This window comes from Hypanus sabinus, chromosome 19 (assembly GCF_030144855.1).
Source record: "Hypanus sabinus isolate sHypSab1 chromosome 19, sHypSab1.hap1, whole genome shotgun sequence".
Classification (NCBI taxonomy): Eukaryota; Metazoa; Chordata; class Chondrichthyes; order Myliobatiformes; family Dasyatidae; genus Hypanus; species Hypanus sabinus.
Genome location: NC_082724.1, coordinates 69594476 through 69612862, shown reverse-complemented (window position 1 = coordinate 69612862; position 18387 = coordinate 69594476). Strand labels below are relative to the sequence as shown.

At 44.7% G+C, this 18387-nt stretch overlaps 1 protein-coding gene across 4 annotated transcripts in view; it reads right to left on the bottom strand.

Annotated features, from left to right (window-relative positions):
• cenpp (centromere protein P) overlaps positions 1-18387 on the bottom strand; it is a 401228-nt gene that overhangs the window by 311283 nt on the left and 71558 nt on the right. For all 4 annotated transcript variants that reach the window (XM_059944631.1, XM_059944629.1, XM_059944633.1 and 1 more), the window contains 2 exons: positions 17829-17992; positions 15855-15940 (listed from right to left, as the gene is read on the bottom strand). In XM_059944631.1, the coding sequence (XP_059800614.1) occupies positions 15855-15940; positions 17829-17992 (250 nt within the window). The remainder of the gene's footprint in view (positions 1-15854; positions 15941-17828; positions 17993-18387) is intronic.

Sequence of the window (18387 nt, the reverse complement as noted above, 5' to 3'; positions counted from 1 at the left end):
CGGAGTCGGTAACTGCAGTCGAAGGAAAAAACTTTATTCGAAAACTTCAGCCTCACTTTTAAGCCTCTGGCAACCGGCCCCCCATGGCGAAGAGGCTCCAAAGCTCTGTGCTCGCAAACCCCCGTAGGCTATCTAATTGTGAGTCGGTTCGGATACGCTAGGAAATGAGTCGCCACATAACCCCCCCCCCCCAGAACCGGCGATACACCCCCCAATGTCCACAATCTGGGCCAGAACCTGCTTGGGAGGTCGGCCTCTGCGCCAAGGCGCCGGAAACTCGGCCGGTTGCGCCAGGTCCACATGGGCCGGCTTGAGGCGGTCCACCGTGAAAACCTCCTCCTTCCCCCCAACGTCCAGCACGAACGTGGACCCGTTGTTCCGGAGCACCATAAACGGCCCCTCGTATGGCCGCTGCAGCGGTGGCCGATGCCCGCCCCTTCGTACAAACACAAACTTACAGTTCTGTAGGTCTTTGGGTACGCAGGTCGGGTGCCGCCCATGCTGTGAAGTGGGTATGGGGGCAAGGTTACCAAGCTTCTCGCGAAGTCTGCACAGGACTGCTGCGGGTTCTTCCTCTTGCCCCCTTGGGGCTGGTAGGAACTCCCCGGGGACGACCAGGGGCGCGCCGTATACCAACTCGGCCGACGAGGCGTCCAGGTCGTCCTTGGGTGCTGTGCAGATGCCGAGTAGGACCCAGGGAAGCTCGTCCGCCCAGTTGGCTCCTCGCAGGCGGGCCATGAGGGCCGACTTCAGGTGACGGTGGAAACGCTCCACTAGCCCGTTCGACTGTGGGTGGTAGGCAGTTGTGTGGTGCAGCTGAGTCCCCAAAAGGCTGGCCATAGCTGACCACAGGCTGGAGGTGAACTGGGCGCCTCTGTCGGAGGTAATGTGGGCTGGTACACCAAAGCGAGATATCCAGGTAGCGATCAGGGCTCGGGCGCAAGATTCGGAGGTGGTGTCAGTGAGCGGGACCGCCTCTGGCCATCTTGTGAACCGGTCCACGATAGTCAGGAGGTAACGCGCTCCGCGCGACACTGGCAGGGGGCCCACGATATCCACATGAATGTGGTCGAAACGCCGGTGGGCGGGATGGAACTGCTGCGGTGGGGCTTTGGTGTGCTGCTGCACCTTGGCCGTCTGGCAGTGCATGCACGTTCTGGCCCATTCACTGACCTGTTTGCGGAGTCCGTGCCAAACGAACCTGCTGGAAACCATCCGGACAGTTGTCCGGATGGAGGGATGCGCCAAGTTATGAATGGAGTCGAAAACGCGGCGCCGCCATGCTGTCGGGACGACCGGACGGGGCTGGCCGGTGGCGACGTCACAGAGTAGGGTCCTCTCACCCGGGCCCACGGGGAGGTCCTGGAGCTGCAGACCGGAGACTGCGGTCCTGTAACTCGGAATCTCCTCATCCGCCTGCTGTGCCTCTGCCAGCGCCTCAAAGTCTACCCCTTGGGAAAGGGCATGAACGGTAGGGCGAGAGAGCGCATCCGCCACGACATTGTCCTTACCCGAGACGTGCCGGACATCCGTCGTGTATTCAGAGATGTAGGACAGGTGGCGTTGCTGGCGGGATGACCAGGGGTCGGATGCTTTCGTAAACGCAAAGGTAAGCGGTTTGTGGTCCGTGAACGCGGTGAAGGGCCGACCTTCTAGGAAGTACCTGAAATGCCGGATTGCCAGGTAGAGCGCCAACAGTTCCCGGTCGAAAGCACTGTACTTAAGCTCGGGTGGTCGCAGGTGTTTGCTGAAAAACGCCAGGGGTTGCCAGCGACCTGCGATGAGTTGCTCCAGCACCCCACAGACTGCCGTGTTGGATGCGTCCACTGTGAGGGCGGTAGGGGTGTCCATTCTGGGATGTACTAGCATTGCGGCGTCCGCCAAAGCTTCCTTCGTTTGAACGAAAGCGGCGGTGGACTCCTCGTCCCAGGTAATGTCCTTGCTCGGACCCGACATCAGGGCGAACAGGGGGCGCATGATCCGGGCAGCTGAAGGGAGGAAGCGGCGGTAGAAATTGACCGTACCTACGAATTCCTGAAGGCCTTTGATCGTGGTGGGTCGGGGGAAGTGGCGGACCGCATCTACCTTAGCGGGCAAAGGGGTTGCCCCGTCTTTAGTAATTCTGTGGCCCAGGAAGTCAATGGTATCGAGTCCGAACTGGCATTTGGCAGGGTTGATTGTAAGACCGTACTCACTCAGTCGGGCGCAGAGTTGACGGAGGTGGGACAGATGCTCCTGACGACTGCCGCTGGCTATGAGGATGTCATCCAAATAGATGAACGCGAAGTCCAGGTCCCGTCCCACCGCGTCCATTAACCGCTGGAACGTCTGTGCGGCATTCTTCAGGCCGAACGGCATGCGGAGGAACTCGAAAAGGCCGAATGGGATGATGAGAGCCGTTTTGGGGACGTCGTCAGGATGCATCGGGATTTGATGGTATCCCCGGACGAGATCTACCTTGGAGAAGATCCGTGCACCGTGCAGGTTTGCCGCAAAGTCTTGAATGTGCGGCACAGGGTAGCGGTCCGGTGTGGTAGCCTCGTTCAGCCTGCGGTAGTCGCCGCACGGTCTCCAGCCCCCCGTCGCTTTGGGCACCTTGTGCAGGGGGGAAGCCCATGGGCTGTCGGACCGCCGGATGATCCCCAATTCCTCCATCCTCTGGAACTCCTCCTTCACCAGTCGGAGCTTGTCCGGGGGAAGCCGCCGAGCACGGGCATGGAGGGGTGGTCCCTGGGTCGGGATGTGGTGCTGTACGCCGTGCCTGGGCATGGCTGCTGTGAACTGCGGTGCCAGAACCGATGGGAACTCCGCCAAGATCCTGGTGAAGTCGTTGTCGGACAGCGTGATGGAGCCGAGGTGAGGGGCCGGCAACTGGGCTGCACCCAGGGAGAACGTCTGAAAGGTCTCAGCGTGTACCAGTCTCTTCCTGGGCAGGTCGACCAGCAGGCTGTGAGCCGGCAAAAAATCCGCACCCAGAAGCGGTTGGGCTACGGCGGCCAGTGTGAAGTCCCACGTGAACTGGCTGGAGCCGAACAGTAGCTGCACCTGGCGGGTGCCATAGGTCCTTACGGTGCTGCCATTCACGGCCCTCAGGGAGGGACCCGGTGCCCTGCTGCGGGTGTCGTAACTCGTCGGAGGTAAAACGCTGATCTCAGCCCCAGTATCGACCAAAAACCGGCGTCCCGACCTCCTATCCCACACATACAGGAGGCTATCCCGATGGCCAGCCGCCGTAGCCATCAGCGGCGGCTGGCCCTGGCGTTTCCCGGGAACTCGCAGGGCGGGCGACAACGGCGGGCTTCTGCACCCCACCGCTGGTGGTAGAAGCACCAGTGTTCATTGGGCCGGGGGTTGGCGGGCTCTGCGGCCGGGCCTGGACTGGTTTGCTGCCGGGAGCGGGGCTGGGAGATCCGTGCGATGGACGCCCCGCTCACCTTTTTGGCGTTCCACAGCAAGTCCGCCCGGGCTGCCACCTTCCGGGGGTCACTGAAATCCGCGTCGGACAGCAGCAGGCGGATGTCCTCGGGCAGCTGCTCCAGGAATGCCTGCTCAAACATGAGGCAAGGTGTGTGTTCGTCGGCGAGAGACAACATCTCATTCATTAAAGCCGATGGAGGTCTGTCGCCCAAGCCATCCAGGTGCAGTAAACGGGCAGCCCGCTCGCGCCGTGAGAGTCCGAAAGTCCTGAGGAGCAGGGCTTTGAATTCCATGTACTTGCCGTCTGCCGGGGGCGACTGTACGAACTCCGCGACCTGGGCCGCTGTGTCCTGGTCGAGGGAGCTCACCACGTAGTAGTAGCGGGTGTCTTCTGAGGTGATCCGGCGAACGTGGAATTGGGCTTCGGCTTGCTGGAACCATAGGTCCGGGCGCTGTGTCCAGAAACCTGGCAGTTTCAACGAAACCGCATGAACAGAGGCGGCGTCGGTCATTTCTGGTCCAAAAATCGTTTGGACCGTCGGGGTCACCAATTGTAGCGGTGTGCTACACGCAGTGCTAAAATTACGACACGGAGTCGGTAACTGCAGTCGAAGGAAAAAACTTTATTCGAAAACTTCAGCCTCACTTTTAAGCCTCTGGCAACCGGCCCCCCATGGCGAAGAGGCTCCAAAGCTCTGTGCTCGCAAACCCCCGTAGGCTATCTAATTGTGAGTCGGTTCGGATACGCTAGGAAATGAGTCGCCACCAACCAATAAAAGAGTTTCCTTCTTAATACGTTTTCTCAAACCAAAAGAATAGGAGATAATCTGTCCACGTATATATGCTTTAAAAGTGTCCCAAAGTATTCCGCAGGAAATTTCATCTGTGGAATTAGTTGAAAAGAAGAAATCAATCTGCTCCTTCATAAATTTAATGAAATCCGGATCTTGCAGTAAGGTAGAGTCAAGTCACCATTGCTTGGTACTAGAAGCTGTATCCATTAATTTAATAGAAAGTTTCATTGGAGCATGATCAGAGATGGCTATAATGTAATAATTACAACCAGTTACAGATGGAATAAAACGAGAGTCAATGAAAAAATAGTCAATTCTCGAGTAAGAATGATAAACATATGAGAAAAATGAAAACTCTTTGTCCTTGGATGCAGAAATCTCCAAATATTGAAAATTCCATTATCAGTCAAAAAAGAGATAATATAAGTGGCAGACTTATTTGGTAAAGTCTGAATTGATATAGATCTATTCAGCAAAGGATTTAAACAGCAGTTGAAGTCACCACCCATTATTAACATATATTAATTTAGATTAGGTAGAGAAGTAAATAAAGACTTAAAGAAATCAGGATAATCCACATTTGGAGCATAAACATTAACCATAGCAACCTTCTTATTAAAAAGTAACCCAGTGATTAACAAAAATCTACCACTCGGATCCGAAATAATATGGTGTTTTCACAAATGTAATAGAGGAGTCAATAAAAATTGAAACTCCTTTTACTTTAGCATTCGAATTCGAATGGTACTGTTGACCCATCCAAAACCTAAAAATCGTTGATTATCCTCTTTCCTCACATGAGTTTCTTGTACAGAAATAATATGTGCATTCTGTCTTTGGAATACTTTAAAAATCTTTTCCGTTTAATCGGATGGTTTAAGCCATTAGTATTCCAAGAGACAAAATTAATGGTCTGAACCATATTTCTAAAATCAACCCTTTGGTATATAAAGAGTTAACCAAAGTATTAACTCATGCACCTGGAAGAGAAACAAAAATAAGGGGAGGACCCAGAAATGACGACACGACTGACACTTTAGTAGTTTGAAATCAACCCAAATGAAAAAACTAGAAAAACTAATAAAAAGAGCAATAGAATTAGAAAGGAACCCCCTGCCCACCACCCACGGAAAAGAGACCCTCCTGAGCCTGAAGGAGGCCAGGAAAAAAAATTGTGAGACTAAATCTACCCCCATGTCTCCAGAAGGTGACTCCAGATATATAAAGGAGAAAAAAAAGATCCACCCAAAATCCTAAAAAGTAATTAACGCTATACTAAAACAGACTTCTTAATATAATTGCTAGTAAAAAAAAACAAAAAGAATATAAACACTGGTAACTTATAAATCGGGTTAAAACCCGAACAAATCAAAGTTAGGATGTGATAAGAAAGGCATTATAGGCAGAAGACGACAAAAAAATGACAAAATTTTAAAAAAAGCAAGAAATTTTAGAAGAAACCACCATCTTAGTTACACAAAAAATGAAAAAGATATATATCAAAACATTAAAAAAAAATTCATCTTCAAAGGATTAATAATAATGACCAAAAATAAAATACAATGGTTAAAGTAAGTAAATTAAAAAGATTAGTACATTGATAAAGAAAAACTTTAATTGGAATATAAAATGTAAAATAAACCTACACCAATAGTCAGAAACAAAATCTGGTTTTGGAAACAAAAACTATCTTGTAACGATCAAAACCATACATTTATTAGAGACGAGAACCCAAAGCAGTAGGATAGTTCTCATCTAGAAAGCTTCGAGCATCAGATATGGAGAGAAAAACACGTCCTGGTGCATTCGAAGGCGAGATTCTAAGTTTCGCAGGGTATAAAAGCGCTGGTTTTAGGTTTTTCTCATAATATTTGGACATCAAAGGTTTAAAAGCGAGCCGCGCCTTCATCACTTCTGGGCTGAAATCCTCCACAAGCCGAAATTGGAATTCTCTCAATTTAACCATCCCTAAACACCGAGCCAAATGAATAAGGTGCTCTTTAACATGCACATAATGAAATTGAACAATTACAACAGGTGGTTTAGATGAAGAACAAGGTGATCGGCGCATAATTCTATGGGCACGATCAAGTAACAGAGGACTACCTGGGAATACAGAAGGGAACGGATCCTTTAAAAGTTGAGCGAAATACTTCGAGGGGTCCCCTTGTTTGATACCTTCTGGGAGACCAAGTATGCGTAAGTTCTGTCTTCTAGACCGATTTTCAAAATCGACACTCTTGGCTTTAAGTATTTCTAACTGTTTAATCGCCGAAGATAATTTCTGCTCCAGTTTCTCGATTTTCAAGTCTCGCTTCCGAGCGTCCTCTTGCAGAATTGCAATTAGTTTGATACTGTATAACTTTATGATCAATCTTATCCAGAGAATCCTGGAAAGCCTTTAAATCTGCTTTGAAAGTTTGTCGTTGTTCTTCAAATTTTTCATTCAAGAGCTCTAATAATGTATCACAAGTCAATTCAGTACGCTTAGGATCAATCTTTTTTTTCTTTCCATTGCAGTTAGAATCTTTCCCAGGGTCTTCTCCTTTAGATCTTAAAGCCATTTTAGTACTCATTTCTTCAAAATTCAGAGTACCCTCTTAAAGATAAGTCCAAAAAAGTAACAAGAATCTTCTGGTGTAGGTAAAAATAAGTTAAATAAGGGTGATCATAGGTTAAAATAGTAAAGGTTATGGAGCAAATCTAAAACAGTGTTCACTCCATGAGCGTCTCCTGGTGACCTCTAAAATGAACATCTTACCCCGCATTAACTTTATCAGCTCAATGATCCCACTTGCGCCTCCAGCAGGATATTGGCAAAAACTGGACTCCTTACTACGATGCTATCTTTGGAACGGTAAATGACCCAATATAAAGTGGTCAACTCTACAATTCAAAAAGTTGAATGGGGGATTGGCATGTCCAAATTTTAAACTGTATCACTGGGCATTTGTATTAAAAAGTCTTAGCTATTGGATGGAGGAGGATAAAGTTTCATTATGGAAAAAAATAGAACAAGAACTAATAGCACCAATAAGGTTGAAGGACTTTCTCCTTATCAGTATGTCTACCAAACAATGTGATTTGTATTACGGTCCAATTTTAACCCATATGCTACAAGTGTTTAGAGCAGCAGAAAAATTCCTAAAATTTAAAAGCATATGGTGCAAATCATCTCCATTATGGAACAATAATTATCTTCTATCTGGGGGGGGAACCATTCACTAAAAGAACTTGGGAGGATAAAGGTATTGCTACTCTTCAAGATATTAATGGGGCAAGTACTATACTTAGCTTTCAAGAACTGCTATCTCGATATAATATTGATTAACACTCTCTTTTCTTCTTCTCCAAGTAAGATCAGCTTATAAAGCCTACGGCATTCCTTGGGGGTCAGATTTAAAGGACCATCCCATTTTAAGTTGGATATCGAGTGCTCCAAGACAGATAGTGTAATACATCTATGATAAATTAAACTACCAGAAATATATGCCCACATCAGGAATGAAAGCCTGGGATAGGGAGATATCTGAATTGGGACAAGACTTAGACTGGGATGCAATTTGGGATAACGCTGCTGGTGCTTCGAAAAACCCAAATCATCGGTATATACACTTGAAATTTTGTCATAGAGAATACTTAACACCGAGAATTAGTCACCAAATGGGACTGGTTCCTGACCCATATTGCTCATTTTGCCCCAATGGAACCATTGGCTCTTTTATACCTGTTGTATGGAAATGTCCTGGGGTTTTTTGGTTTGTGGGGGAAGGTTATCAGTACTCTTACAGAACTAATAGGGGTACAATTACCAATGGATCCCGCTGTACATCTTCTAAATGATGACTCACACCTTTCCCTTACGGAAAAAACAAGCAAAGTCTGGCTGGCAGGCCAGCGTTGGAAACCTCCCCATGATATTTCATATACTCACTGGCTTTGGAGTTTTTTGGACATTTCTTACTTGGAACTTTCATCAGCAAGAGTAAATGATGCACGACCAAACTCAATCTTAATGTGGACAAATTTGATATCTAACTTAAAAGATCTTTTGTTAAAATAGGAATGCTTTGTCTGTGTATGCACTACTATTCAGTTGGTGGGTGGAGGGGAGAGGGGTAGATGGGAGATGGCGAAGAAGGTTGGGGGGTGGCTGGGTTAAATAGTCAAAATGTAATTGGCAATTGGTTGTATTGAATGTAATTTGTTGATGTTTCAATAAAAAAATTAGTTAAAAAAAAGGAAGGACATGGAAGCCATAGAAAGGGTGCAGAGGAGATTTACAAGGATGTTGCCTGGATTGGGGAGCATGCTTTATGAGAATAGGTTGAGTGAACTCAGCCTTTTCTCCTTGGAGCGTAAGAGGATGAGAGGTGACCTGATAGAGGTGTATAAGATGATGAGAGGCATCGATCGTGTGGATAGTCAGAGGCTTTTTCCCAGGGCTGTAATGGTTGCCACAAGAGGACACATGTTTAAGGTGCTGGGGAGTAGGTACAAAGGAGAAGTCAGGCGTAAGTCTTTTACTCAGACAGTGGTGAGTGCATGGAATGGGCTGCTGGCAACGGTGTTGGAGGCAGATATGATAGAGTCTTTTAAGAGGCTTTTAGATTGGTATATGGAGCTTAGTAAAATAGAGGGCCTAATAATTTCTGAGATAGGGACATGTTCGGCACAACTTTGTGGGCCGAAGGGCCTGTATTGGTTTTCTATGTTAGTAGGCATTTGATAAGGTTCCCCATGCAAGGCTGCTTCAGAAAGTAATGAGGGATGGGATTCAAGGAGACCTTGCTTGACCACAGAAGGCAAAGGGTGGTTGCGGATGGTTCGTGTTCTGCATGGAGGACAGTGACCAGTGGGACCTCTCCTTTTTGTGATTTTTATAAATGATCTGGTTGAGGAAGAAGGGTGGGTTAGTAAATTTGCTGATGACACAGAAGTTGGGCATGCTATGGATAGACAGAGGTTACAGTGGGACATCAGTAGGATGCAGAACCGGGCTCAGAAGTGACAGAAGTGTGGAGGATCAGCGAGATCTTGTGATCCATGTCCATCGGACACTCAAAGCTGCTGTACAGTTTGACAGTGCTGTTAAGAAGGCGTATGATGTGTTGGCCTTCATTAACCACGGGACTGAGTTCAGGAGCTGTGAGGTAATGTTACAGCTATACAAGACCTTAGTTAGACCCCACTTGGAGTACTGTGTTCAGTTCTGGTCACTTCATTACAGGAAATATGTGGATACTTTCGACAGAGTGCAGAGGAGATTTACAAGGATGTTGCCTGGATTGGAGAGCATGCCTTATGAGAATAGGTTGAGTGAACTTGGCCTTTTCTCCTTGGAGCGATGGAGGATGAGAGGTGAGCTGATAGAGGTGTATAAGATGATGAGAGGCATTGATTGTGTGGATAGTCAGAGGCCTTTTCCCAGGGTTGAAATGGCTAACATGAGGGGCAGTTTTATGGTGTTTGGAAGTAGGTGCAAGGGGGATGTCAGGTGTAAGCGTTCCCACAGAGTGGTGGGTGCGTGGAATGAACTGCCAGTAAAGGTGGTAGAGGCGAATACAACAGGGTCTTCTAAGAGACTCTTAGATAGGTACATGGAGCTTAGAAAGCTAGAGGACTATGCAGTAGGGACATTCTAAGCAGCTTCTGGAGTAGGTTACATGGTTAGCACAACATTGTGGGCCAAAGGACCTGTAATGTGCTAAATTGTCTATGACTGATATCAGTCGTGAGAAAGTTATTTGAAGGTATTCTAATGAACCAGGTATACAAGTATTTGGATAGTTCAAAGTACATTATCAAAGGATGTATACATTATACAACCTTGAGATTCATCTCCTAACAGGCAGCCACAAAACAAAAAAACCCAAAAGAACTCATATAAAAAAAGACCATCAAACAGCCAATCTGCAGAGAAAAAAATACACACCATGCAAACAATAACAGCATGTAAGCAAATAGTGTTCTGAACTGAAGTCTGCAAAGAGAGTGTCACAGTTCAGCACAGAGCCGAGTCATGGAGTAACGATCTGAACTGGCCAGTCCCTTGCCTTGGGCCACATCACCCTGACCTTTTCAATCTGGCCTGGCACCTAAATCAACTTTCAAACATCAGGTTCAATCGCCTCAAAAGACATGGACTGATTATGGGATAGTTAGCATGGTTTCATATGTGATAGGTCATTTCTAACTAATCTTATAGAGTTTCTCAAGGAAGTTACTAGAAAAGCAGTCTACATGGATTTTAGTAAGACATTTGACAAGGTTGGTCAAAAAGTTTCAGTCACTTGGCATTCAAGATGAGGTAATAAACTGGATTGTGGGTGAAGCCAGAGAACGGTAATGGATGGTTGCCTCCTTGACTGGAAGCCTGTGACTAGTGGAGTGCCACAGGGATCGATGCTGGGTCCATTGTTGTTTATCATCTACATGAACAATCTGGATGATAATGTGGTAAACTCGATCAGAAAATTTGCAGATGACACCAAGATTGGGGTGGAGTGGACAGTGAGGAAGGCTATTGTGGCTTGCAGATGGATCTGCACCAGCTGAAAAAATAGGCTAAAAAATGTCAGCTGGAAGTTAATTAAGTAAAGTGTGAGGTTTTGCACTTCGGTAGGCCCAACCAGGGGAGGTCTTCCACAGTGAATAAAAGGACACTGATGAGTGTGATAGAACAAAGGGATCTGGGAATACAGGTCCATAATTCATTGAAAATGGTAGATAGGGTCAGAAGAAAGCTTTTGCCCCATTGGCCTTCATCAATCAAGGTACTAAGTAGAGATGCAATGTTGTGTTGAAGTTGTATAAGATGTTGGAGAGGCTTAATTTGGACTATGTGTGCAGTTTTGGTAACCTACCTACAGGACAGATGCAAATAAAGTTGAAAGAGTACAAAGAAAATTTGCAGGATGTTGCCGGGTATAGATGGCGTAAATGCAAGCAGCTTTTTCCACTGAGGTTGGGTGGGATTACAACCAGAGGTCATGGGTTAAGGGTGAACGGTGATAAGTTTAAGGGGAACATGAGGAGAAACCTCTTCACTCAGAGAGTCAGCAGAGTGTGGAATGAGCTGCCACCACAAGTGGTGCATGCAAGCTTGATTTCAATGCTTAAGTAAAGCTTGGATAGGTACAAGGATGGCAGGGGTATGGAGGGAAGGACATTGAGAGTATACAATTTAAATGGTTTTGGTGTGGACTGGATGGGCTGAAGTGCCTGTTTCAGTGCTGTACTTCACCAGGTCTCACTAAAGCTTTGTACAATTTCAGCAAGATTCCTTTACTTTTGTACACCAACTCCTTTGCAGTCAAGGCCAATACGCCATTTGTCTTTCCAATTTTTTGTTTTGTGCCTTATGAACCAGAAAACCAATTTGCTAATTTCCCACTTTATAAAAAAAATCAAAGTACAATTCCTACACTATATTCCATCTGTCCTTGTGTCTCTCACAGATTCTCTGTCCTTTCAGCTCACTCTCCGATATTGCACTGTATCATAAGCAAAAATAGATATATGAAACTTTGTCCTTTCATTTTGGGCATCCACATAAATTATGAAAAGCTGAAGGACTAGGACTCATTCATGTAGCATTCACTGATAAATCAATCACAAAAAAAGTAGGCTTGCTATTTACTGTATATTGAACTCTAGCTGCTCATACTCCCTCAATATAACTACTTTTTCTTTAAATCCTATTGACGTTGTAAGTTTTCACATGGACCACAATAACTATACATTTCTCTGAGATCTCCTCCATCTACCAGATATCTTTAACCCTGCTAATAGGTAGGAAATTCTCTTTTGAACTCACACCCACAGCTACAGAGAACATTTTATATTCCTCAACGCATTGTGTCCTATAACCCTAGATTCCTTTTCACTTCTGAACTTATATGGCCACCACAAATGGGAGAAATGGGCATGACAGTAGAATTGTGGTCAACAAGATGCTATTACAAGCTCAGGGCATCAGAGTTCAAAGTTCAATTCTGGCATCCTCTGTGAAGAGTTTCTGTTCATCCTCTTACTGAGGAATACGTGGGTTCTTGTTGGTGGCTCTAGTTTTCTCCCACAGTCCAAAGATGTTAATTGTCCCATGATCAAGTTAGGCTTAAATTGGCAACATGAGTGAATCTGCAGATTCTGGAAACAAATAAAAACACAAAATGCTGGCAGAACTCAGCAGGCCAGACAGCATCTACGGGAGGAGGTAGTGACGACGTTTTGGGCCGAAACCCTTCATCAGGAGTGAAGTAACATGGGATAGTCGAGGGGGGGGATAAGAAGTGGGGGGATGGATAAAGTAGAGAGCGAGGAAGTGATCGGTTGGAGGGAAATGGGCTGGGGGAAGGTGGAGAATTATGGGAAATAAGACAGAAAGAAAGGTAGGGCTGGGGGGAGATTATAGTGAGGGGGGAGAAAAGAGAGAGAAAGAGAACCAGACTGAAAAAATAGATAGGGATGAGGGTAAGGGGAGGACAGGGGTCTCAACAGAGGTCTGTGAGTTGGATGTTCATGCCGGCAGGTATGAGGCTACCTAGGCAGGAGATAAGGTATTGCTCCATCGACCTGTGCGCGGCCTCATCTTGACGGTACAGGAGGCCATGGACAGACATGTCGGAGTGGGAGTGGTCTGTGGAATTGAAATGTGTGGCCACAGGGAGATCCCGCCACTGCTGGAGGACTGAGCGCCGGTGTTTGGCGAAACGGTCTCCCAGTCTGTGGCGGGTCTCCCCAATGTTTAAATGGCCACATCGGGAGCACCGGATACAGTATATCACCCCAGTTGACTCGCAGGTGAAGTGGTGCCTCACCTGAAAGGACTGTCGGGGGCCTGGGATGGTGGTGAGGGAAGAAGTGTGGGGACATGTGTAGCACTTCTTCCGTTTGCAGGGATGAGTGCCCGAAAGGAGGTCGGTGGGGAGGGATGGTGGGGGGGGGGGGGGAAATGAATGGACAAGGGAGTCGCTTAGGGAGCGATCCCTGCGGAAAGCCGAGAGTGGGGGGGGGGGAGGGGAAGATACGGCTGGTGGTGGGATCCCGTAGGAGGTGGCAGAAGTTACGGAGGATTATACGTTGGATCTGTAGGCTGGTAGGGTGATAGGTGAGGACCAAGGGGACTCTATCCCTGGTGGGCTGGCGGGGGGGTGGGGTGAGGGCAGAGGTGTGTGAAATACGGGAGACACGATGGAGGGCAGAGTTGATAGTGGACGAAGGGAAGCCCCTTTCTTTAAAAAAGAAAGACATCTCCTTTGTCCTAGAATGAAAGGCCTCATCCTGAGAGCAGATGCGGTGGAGGAATTGAGAGAAAGGGATAGCATTTTTGCAGGAGACAGGGTGGGAGGAGGAACAGTCTAGGTAGCTGTGGGAGTTAGTAGGTTTGTAGTAGACGTCGGTGGATAGGCTGTCTCCAGAGATAGAAACAGGAAGATCTAGAAAGGGGAGGGAGGTGTCAGAAATAGACCAGGTGAATTTGAGGGCGGGATGAAAATTGGAGGCGAAGTTAATGAAGTCGACGAGCTCAGCACGTGTGCAGGAAGCAGCGCCGATGCAGTCGTCAATATAATGCAAGAAAAGAGGAGGACAGATACCGGTGTAGGCATGGAACATAGATTGCTCCACATGGCTGACAAAAAGGCAGGCGTAGCTAGGACCCATGTGGGTGCCCGTGGCTACACCTTTAGTTTGGAGGAAGTGGGAAGAGCCAAAGGAGAAATTGTTAAGGGTGAGGACTAATTCCGTGAGGCGAAGAAGAGTGGTCGTAGAAGGTGACTGACTGGCTTAAATTGGGGTGGTTTATGGTTGCTGGAGTGTCATGGCTTGAAGGGCCAGAAGGGCCTACTCTGTGCTCTAATTTAACAAAAAAATCAGCATAACTATTTTCTATAATTCATACAGAAATAAAGTGAATAAGTGAGTTCTGATTCTTGCACCAAATGCTGTGTTCTATACAAAAATGGATTACATGGGCCAAAAGGGATGTTCCTGTGTTGTAGAACTTTATGACTCAATGGCAAGAATTGGTCATATGGCACTGAGTCTGCTGTACCATTCAACATACCAAATTCAATAACAACCATCAACAAAACAGATCTGGTCATAATTTGCTATGAATCTTCTACATACTAAATGAAAATAAATTCCCTTTTACAATTTTGAGATAAGAATGAAAGCCCAAAGCCAATTAAAACACTTGCACAACAAAATGAGGTTAACTTTTAAGAAAATACTAAACAGTGATTTTTCACCAGTTAATCTTATAAAAGTAGACATAATCACAATCACCCACTGTCATCTATCTTTTATTAGTAAACTTCAAACAATTATATAATTAACATGCTTCAAAGTATGCAGGTAGGAACAAAAGATGTAAGTTAACGAGAGGGGAAATAAATAAGAATACCAACTTGCTTTGATAAAACTATTTTAACAGAGCATGAATCTTAAGTTGCTTCAAAGTCAATTAACACAGAAGCTTCGAATGCCAAGATGCACAAGACGGCAGATGAGTAAAACATTCAAAGAACTAGGTTTGAAAAGGCATCAATACAAGAAAAATAATACTGAGGTGACATAGTGGAACAGCTTGGGAAAGGAAGACTTCATTTTATGGCCCAGGTAACACAAATTTATCAATGTTACATTTAAAATGAGGATGCATTGGAGACCCAGACTAGAGAACACATACCTCAGAAAGTTACAGAAAGGAAGGGATAAGCATTATAAGCATTATAAATAGACAATGGAGTATTGTGGGAAGTTGTGCTAAGAAAGAGTTAAGTATTATACATTCAGAACCAAATGTTACAGTCTATTTTCAAATGAAGTCACATAATAGAAGCAAAATTTTACAGGAGCACTATCAACACTGCCCTGATCAGCTACATCACCATTTGGTATGAGAATTTCAAGGCATCTGACCACAAGTTCTTACAAAAGATTGTAAGGACTGCTGAGAAGATCATCAAAGTCTCTCTTCCACCCAGAGATGTTTATCAGAAGCGCTGCATGGGCAGTGCAATTAGCACTGTCCATGATCCCTCCCATCCATACAACAATCCCTTTGATCCTCTATCATCACACAGAAGGTACCATAACATTAGGATAAGAACTGTTAGGAAGGAAAACAACTCCAGGCCATAAGACTACTGAACTCCCTGCCACCATCCAGGTCTTATCATGCATGAAGCGCCAGTACTTTTAAAGTTTTGTCATAAATGCACCATATTATTAATTTACTCAGGGTAATATTACTGTATGTTTAATGTGTGTGAGTTATGTGTATTGTGTTGAGCAACTTGGTCCAGAGGAATTGTTTTATTTGGTGGTATACATACGTATACTTGAATGACAATGAACTGAACTTGAACTTGAAATGGAAATGAACAAGAAATCAAAAGGGGCTACATATAAATCATTTGAGGATTCTGGACATAATGTGTGGACATAGGGGAGATGTTGCAGGTGACTATGACTAACTAGATAAGAATGAAAGCCCAAAGCTAAAAATCATTTGAATGTCCAAATGAAATGTTATTGTTTTCTTTAGAAAGTATTAGATAGCAGTTTTTCACCAATTAATATTCTTAGCAAATGAAAATAAATATCATGACACATAATTAAAAATTTACATACCTGAATATCCATTAATTCAAATTCAAGCTCAAAATGCAGTGAATGACTGTAGCCTGACAATCTATACTGCTTTGTTTGGTTGTTACCTGTAAATTAATGCAGTACAGTGAATAGGGATTCATATATGGTAGTTAAACCAATTTTGAAGGAAATTTAGCTTTTGGTGATGTCAACGCATTCTAAATTTGATTCAATGCAGTCAAGCATTCTTTAAGCTATTCTAATTCAACTTTCTGAAGTACCAGTGAGATAATTCCACTTCCAATCACATCTGTACCCTGATAAGATAACAGCCTTAGTGCTGATCTGACCTAGGTTGTTGCATGGACAAGGCCCTCATGCCTCAGGGTTGCTTGTTGCAGTCATTGGTGAAGGCGACACCAAAGCTGACTGTGTGCTGCTGGATTCCATACTGGCCTCTCCAGTGTTCACCGCCAGGAAGACAGGCTGGACTGCATTCGGCTGTGGCTGCACTTCTGCAAAATGGGGAACTACCGCAGCTTGTTCTTGCAGAAGCTTTACTCCAGGACAACATCCATGCACCATCAATCTACAAGCCATGGCACTCTGGACTATATTTTTTAATATAGATTTTTCATAAATGAATGTTTATCTGCTAGAATAATTATATGAACCCTATGTGCAATGTGACTGTTGGTTCTGTGTGTTGCACCTAGGCCCTGGAAGAATGCTGTTTCATCTGGCTATATTCCAGTGTATGGTTGTTGGACAATTAAACTTGAACTTGATTGTTCAAAGTTCAGAGTAAATTTATTATTGAAGTATATATATGTTATCATATACTACCTTGAGATACATTCTGGAACAATTTCTTCTGTATTCCTCCACCCACAAGGAACTGACTATCAAACACATTTCACGTGGAACAGTTCTGCGGATAGAAGTTCTTCACCTTATTTGTTTGCTAGCTTTAAAGACAAGTTCCAGAGGTGAAAGGATAAGCGTTATAAGCTACCCTTAATAACAAAGCAGGATGCAACGTTTTTACATAAATTTTCCAAGATTCTCAGCATTCAGCACTAGTGTAGATAGGAAAACTAGTAGCTCACAGCTCCAGCAACGTGGATTCAGTCCTGACCTTAGCTACTGTCTGTGTGAAGTTAGCACATTCTCTCGCCAACCACACGTTTCTTCCAGATGCTCCGTATTCCTCACACCTCCCAAAAATATGCAAGCTAGCAGGATAATCGACTACTGTCACTTGACCTTTATATGTGGATGAGTGGTAGAAGTTAGGGGGTTTCCTGGGAATGAGGGAGAATAAAATGGTTTAGGGTAGAATTGTGCTTGGTTGTTAGTATGGACAGTGTGCTTCCATGTTATATCACTCAATGAAAATCTTGCCACTTATTATCTACATTTTTTTAACAATAAGGATAAATAATTGGAGCCTAAAACTGATTAGGCAATGTAGTTACCAAGATCATGAACTTCGGTGTGGAGTTAAACCCTCAAAACAATCACAGCTCTACACTGTTGCAAATATTTGATTCAATTTGATACTTAATATCTAACCGCTACTTTTCCAACCCTTTCTAACCACCTACTTACATGCTTCATAATTAGGAAGAAGAAAAACTATTTGAAACCTCCAGATGCAGCTACAGGTTTAGCTAACTATCGTCCTGATTTCCAGAAATATCCAGTATTGACCTGTTGAGCATGGAACTCTTACCCACTTTTGCCACACCCAGCACTATTAGCAACTGTTTGTTCTGTGATGACAGCATTGTTTATAGTTTTCATCTCTGACGTCTCTGTCATTCAGTCTTCAAGAGTTGTATGTTAATCTAGGCAAGAAAAGTTTTCCTATTCTGGCCAACCTATGCCCTGTATCACTGTGTGCAAAGCTTTACTTACTTCCTCAGTTCAACCTCATAATTCCTCTTATACATGTGAAGTAAATCACTGACTGGAATGTACTTACGAAAAATGGAACATTCATAAACTTACCTTCACTGACCATTTTCATAGTGTGTTGGCTAAATTCAATGCCAGTTAACTGGATTAGTAATGCAGCCTGTGATTTAGCCTGTTCAACCTGTGCTTCCAGATCAGTCATTGAGCATTTCCATGATTCAGGATTTTGCACACTGATCTTTTCTTTTTGCAGATACCTAAATATAAAAGATTTTGAAAAAGTCTCACAATGCCGACACATCAACCAGTTTGTTAAACCATCACACCAACATTCACATAAACAACAAATAAGCATCACACTATAATGGCTGTTACTGGTCAAGAATCTTGAAGCCATATGGGACACAAGCTAAAATCCAATAATGACAGTGAGGAGAACTAATCAATGTAATTAAATTAAATTAAATTAAATTATAATATTAACTAATATTTACTACTGTCTAAAAATGTTAGGTTCATTAGAAAATCAGCTGTGTCACTGAAGTGCAAGCCACACTATTAAAAATAGGGTGGGGATGTTGTATTATAGAGGATGGTGTGGTAGGAAGGTTCAGGTGATACGCGTGCAGTAGATAAGGAGAGGACATTCAAG